The 17,030-nt window shown below is 39.2% G+C and overlaps 1 protein-coding gene across 1 annotated transcript; it reads left to right on the forward strand.

Moving 5' to 3' along the window:
* Window positions 1-814: 814 nt before the first annotated feature.
* On the forward strand, window positions 815-3,267 carry LOC125588396. The gene is made up of 4 exons (XM_048759720.1): window positions 815-1,663; window positions 1,742-2,431; window positions 2,690-2,941; window positions 3,043-3,267. Exons 1-4 carry the CDS (start codon window positions 815-817, stop codon window positions 3,265-3,267), a joined length of 2,016 nt encoding a protein of 671 aa, XP_048615677.1.
* The last annotated feature ends 13,763 nt before the right edge of the window (window positions 3,268-17,030 follow it).

Below are 17,030 nucleotides of genomic sequence, written 5' to 3' on the forward strand. Positions count from 1 at the left end.
GAAAGGCGATTCCCGTGTTCGCCATCAACGTGTTCCGTCCGGCGCGTCTTGGTTCGCCGATGAACTCTTAGTTGTCGTGCCATCTTTCTTTCCTCCTTCCTCCTTCCTATGTGGTATTTTTCTGTTTCTAAGACGCTTCTTTTCTCCAACTTTGTTTTCTCTATGAACCCTAATTGAACTTGTTTTCTCCGACAGCGTTAATGAGCGTTGGCAAGAGGCGGACGAAGCTTTCATCACAGATTAAGAACAAGTAGGTGTTCGATTTTCATCTCGGTTCCTCTTTTCCCAAAATTAAAGGTTAGGTTTTGAGATCCCCTTTTTTATTTGATTTAGTTTAGTGATTTTGTTGATGCGCATGTATTAATAAATTACTGAATGACTTAGAAACTCAAATTGTGAAAGTCCATTGTTTGAGCTTAGACAATGATAAGTTCCGATGATAATGTAAGAGTTCTACGAGTGCATTTTCAGACAATAACCAGTCTTAAGGTTGAATTTTATTTTGGTGGTGATTGAATTTTTAAAAAGTAAATCGATTCATGTTTACGGTTTTGATTGTAGTTTTGGGTTGAGTTGATTGTGAGTTTTATGGGCTATTTTACATGTATAATAGTTTGATTGTAGTTTTGGGTTGAGTTGATTGTGAGTTTTATGAATTTAAACAAAACATCTTAATGTTGAGTATCTTTATGTCTCTCGTTAAGTGTTTGGAAGTGAGTCAATCGGGTATAGTTGGGTAGCTTTGACTCTGTTTCTTTGCCGTGTCTGCAGATTCGCTAACAAGTTGATGTTTTTGATTTCGTGTTTTATAGGAATGGCTTACCAGTTTCCAAAACGCATTCTTGAAGAAGGAGCTGAGACCCAGATTGATAAGATTAACAATACGTGTAGGCGTAGGACGTTGGATATGGTGAGAAGTGTTCTCAAGGATGAATATGAGGAAGTTTTGCAAGACCCGGTCTTTGGTCCGATTCTGGCAATCCTAGAGACCAAGCTCCTGTACCCAGGGAAGATTATTCACAGCTTCATATGCAAGCAGGTCAAGGTTTCCAAGCTTCACGAGCTGTGGTTTGTATTTGCAAGGAGGCCTCTTAGGTTTTCACAGCAAGAATTTTATGCTGTGACTGGAATCAAGTTCAGGGATGAACCTGACATAGACTTTGAAGATTGGGAGGATGATAAGGGGTTTTGGAGCAGGGTGTTGAAGCAGAACAGGAAGATCAGCTTATTGAGTATAAGGACTGAGCATCTTGAAGTCTGTAACAAGTGGACGTATGTGGACATGGTGAGGCTAGTGTATCTCTGTATTATCCAAGGATACCTCATAGCTAAGGATGATAGAGTTTCTATCCCTCTAGAATACATCCGCTTGGTGATGGATTTTGGTAAGATGAGGATGTTTCCTTGGGGTCTTCACGCGTATGATGAACTAATTGATTCAATACGCAAAGCAACCAAAGATCTACATCTGAAGAACAGTTACGTGTTGGATGGATTCTCCATTGCGTTTCAGATATGGGTTATGGAGGCAATCCCCGACATTGGTACTATGGTGGGTCAAAAGTTCAACAAAAACATTACCAAAGTGAGATGTAGGAATTGGAAAGGAAGTGAGAAAGTGTCTTACGAAGATATCAGTAGCCTGGCGTCGCACTTCGATAAGGTAATTATCTTTCTTCTATTTATAATCTGTTCAGTCATCAAAAACATTAAGTTTGTTGTTTCGGTTTGTTCTTGTCAGGGAGAGTTGTTCCCTTTTATATCTGCTTCTGGGAACTCGGATGTGATTGATAGTGATCAGTTCTTCAGGGAAGATGAGAAGAATGACGAAAGAGTTGGACGTATTGTTGCTCTGATCAATACCAAACATGATTGGTCAGAATTCGAATGGGAAGTTCACGCTTTGCCTCGAAATGTGGAGCTGTCTGATTCAGAAGAGGGTGTTGATGTCGGAGATGTCACAGAAACCCATGTGGAGGAACCATCACGTGTAGAGGAACCGGCTGTTGTTGCAAGAAGGGGCAAGCGTAAGATAAATGATCATGGTGCCGAAGCCCGAAAGAAACAATTGCTTTGTCAACGGGCGGCTGAACATAACAGTGGTATCTCCGGTCAGATGAAGACTTTCATTGAAGGATTATTCACCTCTTTAAAGGAGGTGGTGCAGAAAGACATCCAAGAGCGTTTTGACAAGGTCGACAAAGAGATGGCTCAACTCAAGGAAGTGGTGTCTAAGATTCCGGGTCCGTCAGATACAATGGGAAAAGAAAGAGTCTCTGAGATTCTGTGTCCTTCAGCAAGAATGGAGAAAGACCAATGGCGAGAAACATCACAGAGTCTGTCTCCTTCAGCAGCAAAGGAAAAAGGCAAAGCCAAGGCAGCTGAGACTGGGGTTCCTCCTACGGTTCGTCGTAGCCCTCGGCCAAGAAAGGTAACCACATAATGAAGCTTTGTAGTATGTCAGACGAAATTGCTTGTGTTCTAATTTTCTCTTGACTGTTGTGTACTGTCCTTGATCTTTGCTTGTAATATCGGATTGTAATGTATTTTGTTGTTTGATATGAAGCGAACTGATGACTATGACTTGTTTAATTGACTCTATTGTAATGTAATTTTTTCTGTGGTTTGCCTCTTTTCTTCTGTCCTTGTCTGTTTTAGCTATTAATATTATGTTTGGTGTTATTAACAGGATATTGAAACTGATGATATGTTGGATTTTTTGAAAAATTTGTCACAATCATCGAAAAATAAAGATATGGAGACCCAAGAGCATGTACAAGAAGCCGTGGGGAACCTTTCTCAAGCATCACATGTTAGAGGTTTCGATCCCTCACAAAAAAGCTCGCCTGAAGAAGCAGTAGAAATTAGTACTCCTTTATCATCATTTAAGCCTGCGGATTACAAAACACTCAGTCTCAAAGATAACTTACCTGAGGACCGGGTGAACGACATAGATTATTCATTAGTTTCTGATAAATAATTACTTCCCTAATTACTTTTCATTCTTCTAAGTCGCAATTGACTTTTTATGTTTCGATTTAGAGAAAGAAAGAACAACATCTTTTTAAATGGGTCGATGAGGCTTTGTTTGACGAGATTCAAAGGATGGATGAACAATACTCGAGAATGGCCAAAGAAATTGAGGATCTGAGAAGTTCATTGAACAAGACAGTGCTGGAAGAAGTTATGAAGCAAAAGAATTTGGCAGATGTAGGTTGTTTAGGATCCATGCTTAGTATTTTATGTCTGTGTTCGAAACGTGATTAATATTCTGACTTCTTTTAATAATCAAATAACTTGCATATGAAGAAGAGATTTTAACAGAAAACATTCTGTTGATAATCAAATAACTTGGAGATCGAATTAGATTGATATTCTGTTTTCTTTTGATAATCAAATAACTTGCATATGAAGAAGGGATTTTAACAGAAAACATTCTGTTGATAATCAAATAACTTGTATAAAACGAAGCAAATACTGGATTTTAGCAAAAAACATAAAACTGAGTTCAACATGAAAAAACCAAGTTCGAGATGAAACAAAGATAATACTAGAAACAACTCTGAAACATAACTCGCCTAAACATAAGGGCTTGAATCCTATATTGCTCTATCACATTTTGACCTATTGTGACCAACAATACCACATCGACTGCATTTGCGACGTTTAGAGCGTTGAGTTCCTTGTGACGAACGGATCTTGTCTTCAACTGTCTCGTATCTGCGTTTCTTTCTCCTACCTGCACCTCTTCTACTCTCTGGAGGAAGTACTTTGCTTGCTTAACGTGAGATGGGACAATCCATGAATCTTCCGGAACAGTAATAGGATTTATGGTTTCCTCATAGACCGATCTCCATGAAGCAGTGGTATACATGTTGTCAGTAGGTGTGTGCGCTTGTTTGCATACACTGAAAGCTGCTTTTATGGCGTGCCTGCATGGGATTTTCATCAAATCGAATTTCCCACATGAACATGTGCGTCTGACAAGTCAACCAAACATTCAAAAGTTTCACCTTGAACCAAAAACCTGTCATCGCGAGTTGGGAAACCTGAAACTTCTTACCCTTCTCAATCCTTCGGTCAATCTTCTTCTCCACCGCAATGGTCAGTGGCTGCGTGTGTTTAAAACTTAAAGTTCTATGCTTGAAAAACCAACGAGTCATCATTTCCCTTATGCTGTCCAACAAAGGTATAACTGGAAACTCTCTTGGCGAACACAAAGCAAAATTTATCGATTCAGCAGGGTTAGTGGTCCTAACATCATACCTGTAACCCGAAAATTGACAGCGAGCCCACTTACTCACATCAGCTTCTATTAGATAGTTTCCAATTTCAGGACTAATTCCAAAAATAGCAGTGAACATCTTCTTAAAGTCAGCTACTCGATAAGCTTTAGAAGCCTTTGCAACCAAACCAGTGACACCTTTACCCTTGAAATATGTTACAACATTGTTCAGCAAGTGGTGAATGCAAATTCCATGATGAGAATGTAGATACACTTTCGCAAGAGCTTTAGCAATGGAGGCGTTCCTATCAGACACAAAAGCTAAACTATGATCATCAGCAATGACAACATTAAGTTGTCGCATAAACCATTCCCACGAGCGGTCATTCTCTGAGTCGACAACTACAAATGCAATAGGATATAGGTTCGAGTTACCATCTAAAGTAGTAGCTACCAGTAATACTCCTTTGTATTTGCTCTTCAAAAAAGCCCCATCCACAACAATAACTTTCCGAATGCCAGCATAAAAACCGCAAATAGACTAACCATATGAGATGAAGAGGAATCTGAATCTCCCATCTCTATCAGTTTCATAAAATGTGTGTGTTCCTGGATTAGCTTCCTTCATCATTTGCAAGTATTTGGAAAAATTTTCATAACCCTTCTCCGGAATGCCTCTCACAGCATTTACTGCATACTCACGTGCATCCCAAGCTAAAGAGTAGGATATCTCAACTCCATGATCATTCCGCATAAACTGGATGATATCATTAGGTTTCGGCCCTTCCTTGACATTTTCGTACTTATGCATAATGAGACTACCAACTGTTTTTGATGAAGCTGTCCGAACTGAGTGGTTCCTTGATGATGGAGAACATGAATGATCAGGTACATACTTTTTGATGATAAAATATAAAGAACCTGTTAATCCCTCTGCGCGAACACGCCAGCCGCAATCATCATCCGCGCAACGAACGTACTAAACTGTTTTATCCGATTTACCAACCTTGTAGTCGAAATTATGTTTCATTGCACATATTTCCATTGTGGCCTTCAAAGCGTTTTTTGAAGTAAAATGTTGACCCTTCTTCACAACATCAACGAGAGAAAAACGAAATGACTTTCAATTGATCATATCTTTCTCACAGTTGCAATCATCATCACTTTCATCCACCTCAACATCTTCTTCTGAAACTTCAAACGACATAGGCTCTTCCTGTCTGTTAGGCGACTCAGTAGCTTCTTCATTCAAATTCAAATCGACTTTGATATTGCTTGTCTCGGCCTTAGATCGAATACACACACATAACCGCGTCGAAGCTTTGTTCTTCACATAGGTAAGAAAATTTTTGAGTTGCCGATCATTGGTGATGAAAACAGGTGCTGAGTCGATGCCAATGACCAAATCAGAAGGTAAGTAACTCAGCTCGATATTGACCATGTTTACATCGATTCCAAAGTCTTCACAAACCATAACTCTTAGGTTGTCGAAGGTTTTGCTGGTGTCCAAAGTAAGTAATCTACCTCCTTTTACTTCATCAACAAGAAATCTCCATCCACTTCTTTTGGACGATTTCCACAAACCAGAAGAAGCATAGATGTGCATCTTCTTATGTTAGAGAGACAAAAGCTTGGAAAAACTAGGAAAAGATGAAGTCCCCAACTAGGAAAAGAAGAAGCCCCACGATGCAAATCCAAAATCAACGTGGTAACGATGAAGATTTACATTTAGGCAATATTATTTTAAAAAGGAAATAAAAAAAATTTAATAGATTTAGGGAATATTTTCATAACCGTTTTTCTCCTTAATTTTCGGATTTTGTTTAAAAATCTTGTAGAACATACGTTCTACCAATGTTAGAAAAGAGATGAACACGTAGATAGGGAATACTGTGTTTATAGATAAAAGAAGACATTGTAGAATGTATGTTCTCTCAAGGCAGATATAAGAATATTTAGTATGTCCTCTGATCTACCAAAAATACAGAACATAGAAGGAACTGTATATGTCTTTTTCTTCCACACTAGATGTATATGTTTCTGGTGTATTATGCATTCTTCGTTTGTACATCATTGTGTTCGCAGTGTATAACGCACTCAACGGATGGTAGATCAATGTGTCTTACCTAGATTGCATTTTCTAAATTTCAGTAGATGGTAGATCTGACAATCTAACTCTTTTATCCCATTTTTGAACTTAACACTCCAACATTTTTTTGAATCCAAAAATATTTTTCATATATGCACATGCTTAACTACTGCATGTTTTATATTTTTAAAAAATTTTTTGCATCGTAAATATAATGATATGAATTTTTATTAACAAAAAGGGTAGTGAAAGTCAAAAAGTGGAAAAAATTGATTTTGTACTAAGAGGCCAATAGTTTAGTTAATTTGTTCTCTTTTTCCAAATTTCCCTACCTCCCATAGTAAGTAGCATTGGGTACTTGGGTAGTAGACATTCACGTTGGGAAGTAATAGTCCCTTCCTATTTCTAATAAGTTAGATCACCTTATGGTACTTTTTTTTGTCAACACTTACGGTACTTTAAATAGAAATATTTTGATCAACGTTCTCTATAAGTTATATTAATTGCCAAAAAAGTAAATTGCAGTTAAGTGTGGTGTAAACTCAAAATTTAAATTGAATGGCCACCACAACAAATCAACACTACTATTATTTACAAAATATTAAAAACATAATTTACTTTTTCATAAGAAAACAAATCTTTATAAATGAAAAACACTTGCGGGCTCGCAGGTCCGACCATAGAATTTTTTCCCATATATACCATGCACATATATTTCATAAATATTTATCTTACATGATTTTATTAATTTTAAATTAAGATTTGAGTCAAAGATTAAGATATATTCTTGCTACAAACATATTTAAAATATCAGTAAGTAATTTCAACAACTACCAATATATAGAGATTTATTACCAAAATATAGCTACCTAATCCTTATTTAAATTAAAATATTTTCTATTTCAAAATGATATTGGTATTTCTGATCATAGTTGTTGGACCGTTCATAAAAACTCCAATTTCTACTGAGTTTCTGCATCAACAGAGTTTCATCCATCATCCTCATCCTCCTTTCCGTAAGAAAGCTTTAGCCAAAAGCCGATTCACCGGCCAAGCTAAACTCGGGCGAAGACTGATTTCTAGGAGAAAGGACTTTGAGTCTAACCATAGAAGAATATAATCCAAACACTCAACCATCGGGATTGTTTATAGACCCACGAAAGAGACACCCAAACTAAACTAGTTTCGCATCGGAAAAGAGATTCCCAGAGCGAAGAACAAAATCCGCTAAAACGGAAGGACTATTGATAAACATCAAGTAGTAAACAACAAAATAGAGATCTGATCAAACAAAAATATAATTTGAGAACTCCCCCTTTCTTTTCTATTATCTAATTAACTATTTTTACTAGCCTCGGTGTTTTGATATTGACCGGATATTGTTCAACGGGTTCAGATCTGGTATTTCTTTTTTTTTTTGGATATTTTCGTATAAAGTTATATCTATTCTATTAAAACAAGCAACATGACCAGTTAATAAAAATTATGTCCAACTTAAAATTTCAACGATATATAACTGCATCGAAATATAATAAATCGATGTAACCACCCTTTAAATTACCTAATAATCTGCATGAGTCTTGATTTATAATATGTACTTTAAAGACAAATTTGGGCCATGGAGATTTGCAGTTCAAATTATACTTTGTTATTTAAATAAGATACGTGTTTGTTGCAGTTCATGTCCAAATTATATGTTTCTCACAATAGTCAGGCAAATTTGGGTCATGAGTCTTGATTTATAATATCCATTTTAAATTGCATGACATATTATAATGTGTAATATTTTTTGTTTGGTGTAATTGTATGTGTACTATAATGTGTAATAATAATGTTATTATGATTATATATGAATCAAATCATGAAACTTTAATGAAAAACATATAATTTGCATTTATTTGATTAATAAACAAAATTGTACGATACTTTGTTATTTAAAAAATTAATATCTATTTATTTATTAGTAAAGTACAAAATTAATGTGTGAATAGCTAACTCAAGTGTATAGTTATGTAACATCACTAATTCAATACAATTATCAAAATTCTTAGTAATAATTTAAAAAAAAATATTTCACACAAATATGATTACAAAGAAAAAAACAAATAAGCTTACAAAAAAAAACACAAATATGGTTACAAAGAAAGACACAAATATAAAAAATTAAATTTCTACAAAAATATGTAAAACAAAAAATATACCCGCCCTCTGGAGTCAGAATCTAGCAATTTATTTAAATATTATGTATGTTAAGTCAAATTCAGATATTTCTAGTTTGGAATCAGTATTGTTGTTCACTTTCAATTATTTTACCTTATGAACAAAGCTTAACCAAACACTTCCAAGCTTCCCACAAAACTTTCTTGTACTATAAGTTGATGAACTGCAACCTTTTGGTCTTGCGGTTAGACCATCTCCGATGCTTCTTTCTATTTTTCTATACAAACAAAATAACTCAATAATAGAGTTGGATTCTATTCAAATGTAATTCTATTTTATAGAGAAAAGAGTATAAACGCCTTGGACCTTGTTGGTCAAATTATTACCTCATGCTCATTCTATGTTTTTTTATTAGTTAATGGTAGTCGGTACGGTCCAAAAAATTTATGCAGCTTCAACATCTTCTAATCAACTTAATTCTTTTTTAAAAAAAAAGAATAGGCTATTCTTTTGTATCTCATATGGGTTTTATTTGAAAAAAAAAATGATTTTTGTTTTTGTTTTTGGAGTAAACCTGTAACGCCCCGCTCTGCTGGCTTCTGGCCCGGGGTTCCGGAGCGGGTGTTATAGAAACATGTCTACTCATTTTAGACAGCCCGACGTGCCCTTAACTGGTCCCATGAGTCAACTGACGCACTGCCTTATGTGAAATACCAATCCACCCATATCCATATACTTCTACTTAATGTCATGCGCACATGGAAATGGAAAGGATGGCATGAGTAAATGTGTTACTCAGTGAAGCGGTTCCAGACCAGTCTCCCTGCATGACACTCTACACTACTCGATGTGGGGGAGAGGGCTGTCTAGCCACTATAACCATTCAAATGAAACATACGATAACATAACATCATACATTTCCATGCATTACTATCAACCTAACATCAATCAAGAAAATGAACTAAGTCATTGCTACCAATAGACTCGACCGACTCAACATACTCAACTCCACGCAATCTTGATGTAAGAATAGTGAACTTATCTAATAGTACTATAAAACCGGCCTAAGGTAGCGTCGATCGACTCTAGAAAGGTAGCAACAATCGACACTCACTCAGTGTTCACAAGGGAAAGTTGGAGCACTGGACTTAGACACTTTATTATACTTGCAGCGACAGCTAGATATCTTTACATTAGAATTTGAGTTCAAGGATTGTCATTCGCCAACCCTTAGCATCTATTTCTATAATCTTGATTGCTCGAAACTCTAGATCTAGCTATTTGTTCTCATACTTGCAACCAAACAACCAACTGCATTACTTATTTGCTGCTTTAATATTATATTGCCTAGCTTAATCGTGATTGCATTGAGTTTATTATGTGCCCACGGTTCCTGTCGATTTGATCCCTAAGTATTACAACTGAATCTCTTATTTGAGAGAGTAAAGTTGCTCATAGGGTAATTTGAGTGATATTATATTGCTTTCTCGCCCCTCTAGTTATGTTTTTATTGGTATGCAGAATGTTTCTGCAGAAATACTACCTCCTCAAACATGGGTGATTGATTATGGAACCACTCATCACGTTTCACATGACGGAAACATTTTTTATCTCTTTAGGCATCTCTTTCATGAGTTCAGTGAATCATTTGAATGGTTCTATCATCAAAATAAGTGGTGTGGTGTCGTTCAAACCAATGAACATCTATCTCTCCAACATGTTTTTGACATTCCTGAATTCAAACTAAATCTTCCCAGCATCAGTGACTTGACCTATGACATTGGATTTCGTGTGATTTTTGATCCGTCTTCTTTTCTGATTCAGGATAATACCAAGGCATTGACGATTGGTAAGGGTAGGATAATAGGAAATCTCTATATGTTGGCTACAAGATCTTCTCAAATGTCAGTGAATGCAGTCATTGATGTTGGTATATGGCACAAGAGACTTGGTCATCTTTCCTTCACCAGATTGAATTCCATCTCAGAATCTTTGGGAACTACAAGATACAAGAATAAAGGATCTTATTACTGTCGTATTTGCCATTTGGCTAAGAAGAAGTAGTTGTCATACCCTTCCCCTAATAATATATGTAATGAGATCTTCAATTGTTACACATCGACATTTATGGTTCATTTTCAGTAGAAACAATGGAAGGTTTTTAGTATTTCCAAACTTTGGATGATGATCATTCAAGAGCCACTTGGATATTTTTGCTCCGAAACAAAAATGAATCATTTAGTATATTTCTTCAATTCATTCAACAAATTGAGACACAGTTTAGCACAAGAGTGAATTATATGAGATCAGATAATCCACCCCGAATTGTGATTCACCAAGTACTTTCAGGATAAAGGCATATCGTCTCTTTTCATTCATGTCCAGTACGGAACAAAATTCCGTGGTAGAACGGAAGCACCAACATATTCCCAATATTTCTCATGCTCTCATGTTTCATTCACGTGTTCTTTGCCTTTTTTGGGGAGATTGTCTGATGACTGCTGTTTTCTTGATCAAAAGTATTTCTTGGACAAAAATACTTTTGTTAAACTGACAAGAAAAGCTCCGGATTACTCTCAGTTAAGAACCTTTGGATGTTAATGTTAAGATTTTTTCTTCAACAAAACGGAAACATAAATTTCTTCCAAAAGCAAAGGAGTCTTTTTTTTTGGGGCGTCCTTTGAATTATTAGGGATATAAGTTGATGGAGTCGGAGAGTAACAACATTTTCATATCTCAGAATGTTGTTTTTCATGAATAAGTCTTTCCATTGGCCAATAAGAATCTATCAACAAAATTAGTTGATCTCTTCACACCATTGGATTCTGAGTATTCAGGTAATATTCATCCCTCGCATAATATTCCTTTTCAATCTATTCCCTCTAACATTCTTACTCCTCCACATATTCATACTTCTGCTTCTCACCCTCGTACAAAGAGAACCGCCATACAGTTACGAGAATATCATTGTAATTCCACAAACACATACATATACTGGCGCAGCGTACGAATGGGTGAACGGTCGATCTAAGAATTTAGGGTTCTTCGAGACCTGTTCTTGGATCGATCAAGAGTTTCTCTCGATAGCTTCTTGAGACCAACTTCCTGTTTTGATGAATTTAATCGAATCTAAACAAGGGATAAAAGCAAAGCTCTTCTATTATAAAATCAAACGTATCCAAACAATGAAGACTAAACTCGTTTATATATCCCTTCCTTTAGAGAAACCCTAATAGGAAAAGAATATCATTGACTTAATTGTAAAATGAAATTTAAATAAAAAGGAAAACCGATAAGAAAACAAAAACCGGAAATTATACATATTCGAATAGTCTAAGTTGGCGCCAATGTCGTATGTGATGCTGCATCAGGTCTTCCAGGGTGAGAAGGATTCGACCCCGAATCTGCGGTATCTTGTGGCACAAAACGGGACAAGTATTTGACATTAAAGACATCTGAGGTGTTGACATCAGCCGGTAAACGCAGACGATATGCATTGTCATTTATCCGTTCAATAACCTCAATTGGTCCAATCTACCTCGCCTTGAGTTTGTTGTAAGCATGAGCAGGCATCCTATCACGAGTCAAGTAAGCCCAGACAAGATCACCCACTTCTAAAACCAAACGACGAAGGCGTTTATCAGCTGATTGCTTGTACTTATTAGCAGAGGCTTCAAGATTCGAGATTGCCTTCGTATGGACATCGGTCAGAGAGTCAACGAAGGTTGTCGCGTCACCATGAAGTCTAGTACGATCAGGGAGAGTAGACAGCTCAACCGGGCCGCGTGGGATGATACCGTAGACGACCTGGAACGGATAAAAGCCGAGACTGCGATTCAAAGAGTTGTTGTGGGCGAACTCAGCCTGTGGTAACTTGCCATCCCAAGTCCGAATCGCGTCTCCCACCAAGCAACGAAGTAAATTACCCAAAGACCTGCTGATAACCTCCGTTTGTCCATCGGATTGGGGATGATACGCGGAGCTCATGTCAAGAGAAGTACCAAGTTGCTTCCACAAAGAACGCCAAAAATATCCTAGAAAGCGGGAGTCACGATCGGAGAAAATAGACAAAGACAGTCCGTGTAGCCGGTAAATCTGGTGGAAAAAAAGTGGGGCAACCTGTAACTCGTCTATAAAATGAGCCATCTTCGAAAAACGATCCACCACGACAAAGATAGAATAAAATCCTCGTTGTGTACGTGGAAGACCGAGAACGAAATCCGTACTAATATCGGTCCACGGTTTTGTAGGTATGGGTAACGGCGTATGGAGACCGGCATTAGTGGCCTGGCCCTTTGATTGCTGACACACGACACATCTTTCAACAAGGCGTTCCACATCACGGCGCAAGTGTGGCCAAAAATATGAAGTCGCGACCAAGTGCAACGTACGGTCTCGTCCCGCATGGCCTTGGTTATGAAGTTCAGTGAGAAGCTGGAGCCGTAAGCTACATTCTGGAATACAAAGGCGTGTTCCCAAAAAGAGAAACCCATCATGAATGGTGTATTCTGACGACAAGCTCGCCATTGCCGCTGAATAAATGGACCCAAAAAAAGGATCAGTCGGGTAAAGATCGACAAAGGTACTGAAACCGGGGACGCTGTTGTGAATGACCGCAAGAAGAGAATGGCGTCTACTTAACGCATCAGCCACTCGATTGGAAGAGCCCGACGTATGTTTGATCACAAAGGTGAACTGCTGGAGATAGGCAATCCAAGAAGCGTGTCGGGAAGAGACTTTGCCTTGATTGCTAATGTGCTTCAAAGCATCATGATCTGTATAAAGAACAAAGTCCTTATGGAACAAGTAATGTCGCCAATGCTTGACGGCTTGTATTATAGCGTAGAACTCAACGACATATGTGCTGTAACGGGACCGTGCACCTGCGAGTTTCTCGCTGAAGAAAGCAATAGGACGTCTCTTTTGACTCAATACTGCGCCAATACCAGACTTTGATGCGTCGCAATGTAACTCAAAGACGAGACTGAAGTCGGGTAGTGCGAGAATGGGAGCCGAACAGAGCTTCTCTTTGATGAGGGTGAAAGCCATGGCTACGCCGGGTGTCCACGTGAGGCGTCCATCACTTATAGTATCTGTAATAGTAGCCATAAGGCTACTAAACTGAGGAACAAAGCGTTGATAAAAGGATGCAAGACCATGGAAGCTTCGAACTTCGGTGACTGTTGTTGGCGTCAGCCAAGAATGAATGGCGGAGATCTTGCCAGGGTCTACTGCAAGTTCCTTATCAGAGACAATGTATCCAAGAAAATGAACCGCAGCGGCACCAAATTCACACTTCTTTAAGGTGGCGAAGAACTTATCACGTCGTAACACACGAAGCACCTCCGAAAGATGTTGCATGTGCTCTAATAATGAGGAGATAAAAATAAGTATATCGTCAAAGTAAACCACCACGAATTTACCGATGAAAGGACGAAGTGCTTGATTCATGACCCGCATAAACATGCTAGGTGCGTTAGAGAGATCGAAGGGCATAACGAGCCATTCAAAGAGACCTTCACGAGTTTTGAATGCCGTTTTCCACTCATCTCCTGGATTGATACAAATTTGATGGTAGCCACTCTTAAGATCGAGCTTGGAGAAGACTGTAGCAGTCCCTATTTGATCCAACAAGTCGTCCAGTCGAGGAATCGGAAACAGATAACGGACGGTTATTTTGTTGATCGCCCTACTGTCCACGCACATACGCCAAGAACCATATTTCTTTGGAATTAAGAGACCCGGAACCGCGCACGGACTCAAACTCTCACGTAAGAATCCCTTGGAAACGAGCTCCTCCACTTGACGGCACAGTTCTTCATGCTCCGATGGAATCATTTGATAGTGTGCTCGGTTTGGTAAAGATGCATCTGGAACAAAGTCAATGCGGTGTTGTATGTCACGCAGAGGTGGCAAACCGTCAGGTATATCTTCGGGGAAAACATCAGAGAACTCAGAAACGAGTTGCTGGAACGCTGGTGGTACTGCATGAAAATGATCCGATCTGATCGGCTTGGTGAATAATATGAGGACTCGTCCTTCTTCACGCATAGAGTTTTTGAAAGGGGAACATTGCATAAAGAGGACCTCTTGCGAAGGCGGTTGAAGTGACGAGGGCGGAGGTGACGGTTTCAACACAAAGTTGCGGTTATTGAAGTTGAAGCTGAATGTGTTATTGAACCCATCATGTATGATCTTTCGATCAAATTCCCAAGGTCTGCCTAGCAACAGATGACAAACGTCCGTAGGTGCGACGTCACAGTAGATTTGATCTTTGTAAGAATTTCCTACCGAGAAGGAGACAAGTGCTCGCCGTGTAATGAACAGCTCGTTAGTTTGTTGTAGCCAAGCGAACTTATAAGGCGCCGGGTGAGGCTTATCCTTGATCTCCAATTTGGAAACCGCATCCGCTGCTATCACGTTCTCAGAACTACCTGAATCAATAATAAAAGAACAAACTGTCCCTTTGATTGTAAAAAGAGACTGGAACAATCGCTTCCTTTGCGGGAATTGTTCATCTGCTCGGGGTGTCAGGCAAGCGCGATAGACCACCAAGAGGTGACCGGTGTCTGGGTACAATTCTTCTTCTGTTTCTATTTCTTCGCCGTCATTCGTTGATTCTTGATCACCCGTGATATCTTCAATAAGAAGTCCACATTTGTTACGATGTGGGGAAGAAGCTTGACGGTGACCGGTTTCTCCACACGAGAAACAACGTAAACCACCTGTGCGTTGCTGTTTCAAAGGGTCGACATGTACGATCGCGGTTTCTGACTTAGGAGGCACAGTGTCGGGGGTAGCCAAAGAAACAGCTTGATTCTGTCGAGTTTATCGAGCCGTCCAAGATTGAGAACCGGTTCGTTTCTGAGTTTCTATCGTGAGGGCTTGCTGATGAGCTTCCGCGATAGAATGTGGACGAAACAGGTTCAAAGTGTGTTGAATTTGTTGGCGAAGACCTCCCACAAAACGCATTGTTAGTTGTTCTTTGGTATCACGAATCTCCACACGGTTGATCATTCTAAAAAATTCTGTCGCATACTCGTCGACGGAGAGAACGCCTTGTCGTAGATCCTGAAATTTCTGAATCATAAGTTGATCATAGTTGTACGGGAGAAAATATTTTTGCATCTCTCGTTTAAGCTTATCCCAAGTAGTAATCTTCGATTTTCCCAACCGTGCTCTTGTCGTTTTAGCTTGTGACCACCAAGCGGCTGCTCGGTCACGGAAGCGTATGGCGACTGGGGGTACATAGCAGTTCATTGGTGGCCTGTCCCTTTGATTGCTGACACACGACACATCTTTCAACATGGTGTTCCACATCACGGCGCAAGTGTGGTCAAAAATATGAACTCGCGACCAAGTGCAACGTACGGTCTCGTCCCGCATGGCCTTGGTTATGAAGTTCGGTGAGAAGCTGGAGCCGTAAGCTACATTCTGGAATACAAAGGCGTGTTCCCAGAAAGAGAAACCCATCATGAATGGTGTATTCTGACGACAAGCTCGCCATTGCCGCTGAATAAATGGACCCAAAAAAAGGATCAGTCGGGTAAAGATCGACAAAGGTACTGAAACCGGGGACGCTGTTGTGAATGACCGCAAGAAGAGAATGGCGTCTACTTAACGAATCAGCCATTCGATTGGAAGAGCCCGACGTATGTTTGATCACAAAGGTGAACTGCTGGAGATAGGCAATCCAAGAAGAGTGTCGGGAAGAGACTTTGCCTTGATTGCTAAGGTGCTTCAAAGCATCATGATCTGTATAAAGAACAAAGTCCTTATGGAACAAGTAATGTCGCCAATACTTGACGGCTTGTATGATAGCGTAGAACTCAACGTCATATTTTCTGTAACGGGACCGTGCACCTGTGAGTTTCTCGCTGAAGAAAGCAATAGGACGTCTCTTTTGACTCAATACCGCGCCAATACCAGACTTCGATGCGTCGCAATGTAACTCAAAGACGAGACTGAAGTCGGGTAGTGCAAGAATGGGAACCGAACATAGCTTCTCTTTGATGACGGTGAAAGCCATGGTTGCGTCGGGTGCCCACGTGAGGCATCCATCACGTATAGTATCTGTAATAGGAGCCATAAGGCTACTAAACTGAGGCACAAAGCGTCGATTAAAGGATGCAAGACCATGGAAGCTTCAAACTTCGGTGACTGTTGTTGGCGTCGGCCAAGAATGAATGGCGGAGATCTTGCCAGGGTCTACTGCAAGTCCCTTATCCGAGACAATATATCCAAGAAATTGAACCGCAGCGGCGCCAAATTCACACTTCTTTAAGGTGGCGAAGAACTTATCACGTAGTAACACACGAAGCACCTCCGAAAGATGTTGCATGTGCTCTGATAATGAGGAGCTAAAAATAAGTATATCATCAAAGTAAACCCCCACGAATTTACCGATGAAAGGACGAAGTGCTTAATTCATGATCTGCATAAACGTGCTAGGTGCGTTAGAGAGACCGAAGGGCATAACAAGCCATTCAAAGAGACCTTTTTCCACTCATCTCCTGGATTGATACGAATTTTATGGTAGCCACTCTTAAGATCGAG

This window comes from Brassica napus, chromosome C6 (assembly GCF_020379485.1).
Source record: "Brassica napus cultivar Da-Ae chromosome C6, Da-Ae, whole genome shotgun sequence".
NCBI classification, from domain to species: domain Eukaryota; kingdom Viridiplantae; phylum Streptophyta; class Magnoliopsida; order Brassicales; family Brassicaceae; genus Brassica; species Brassica napus.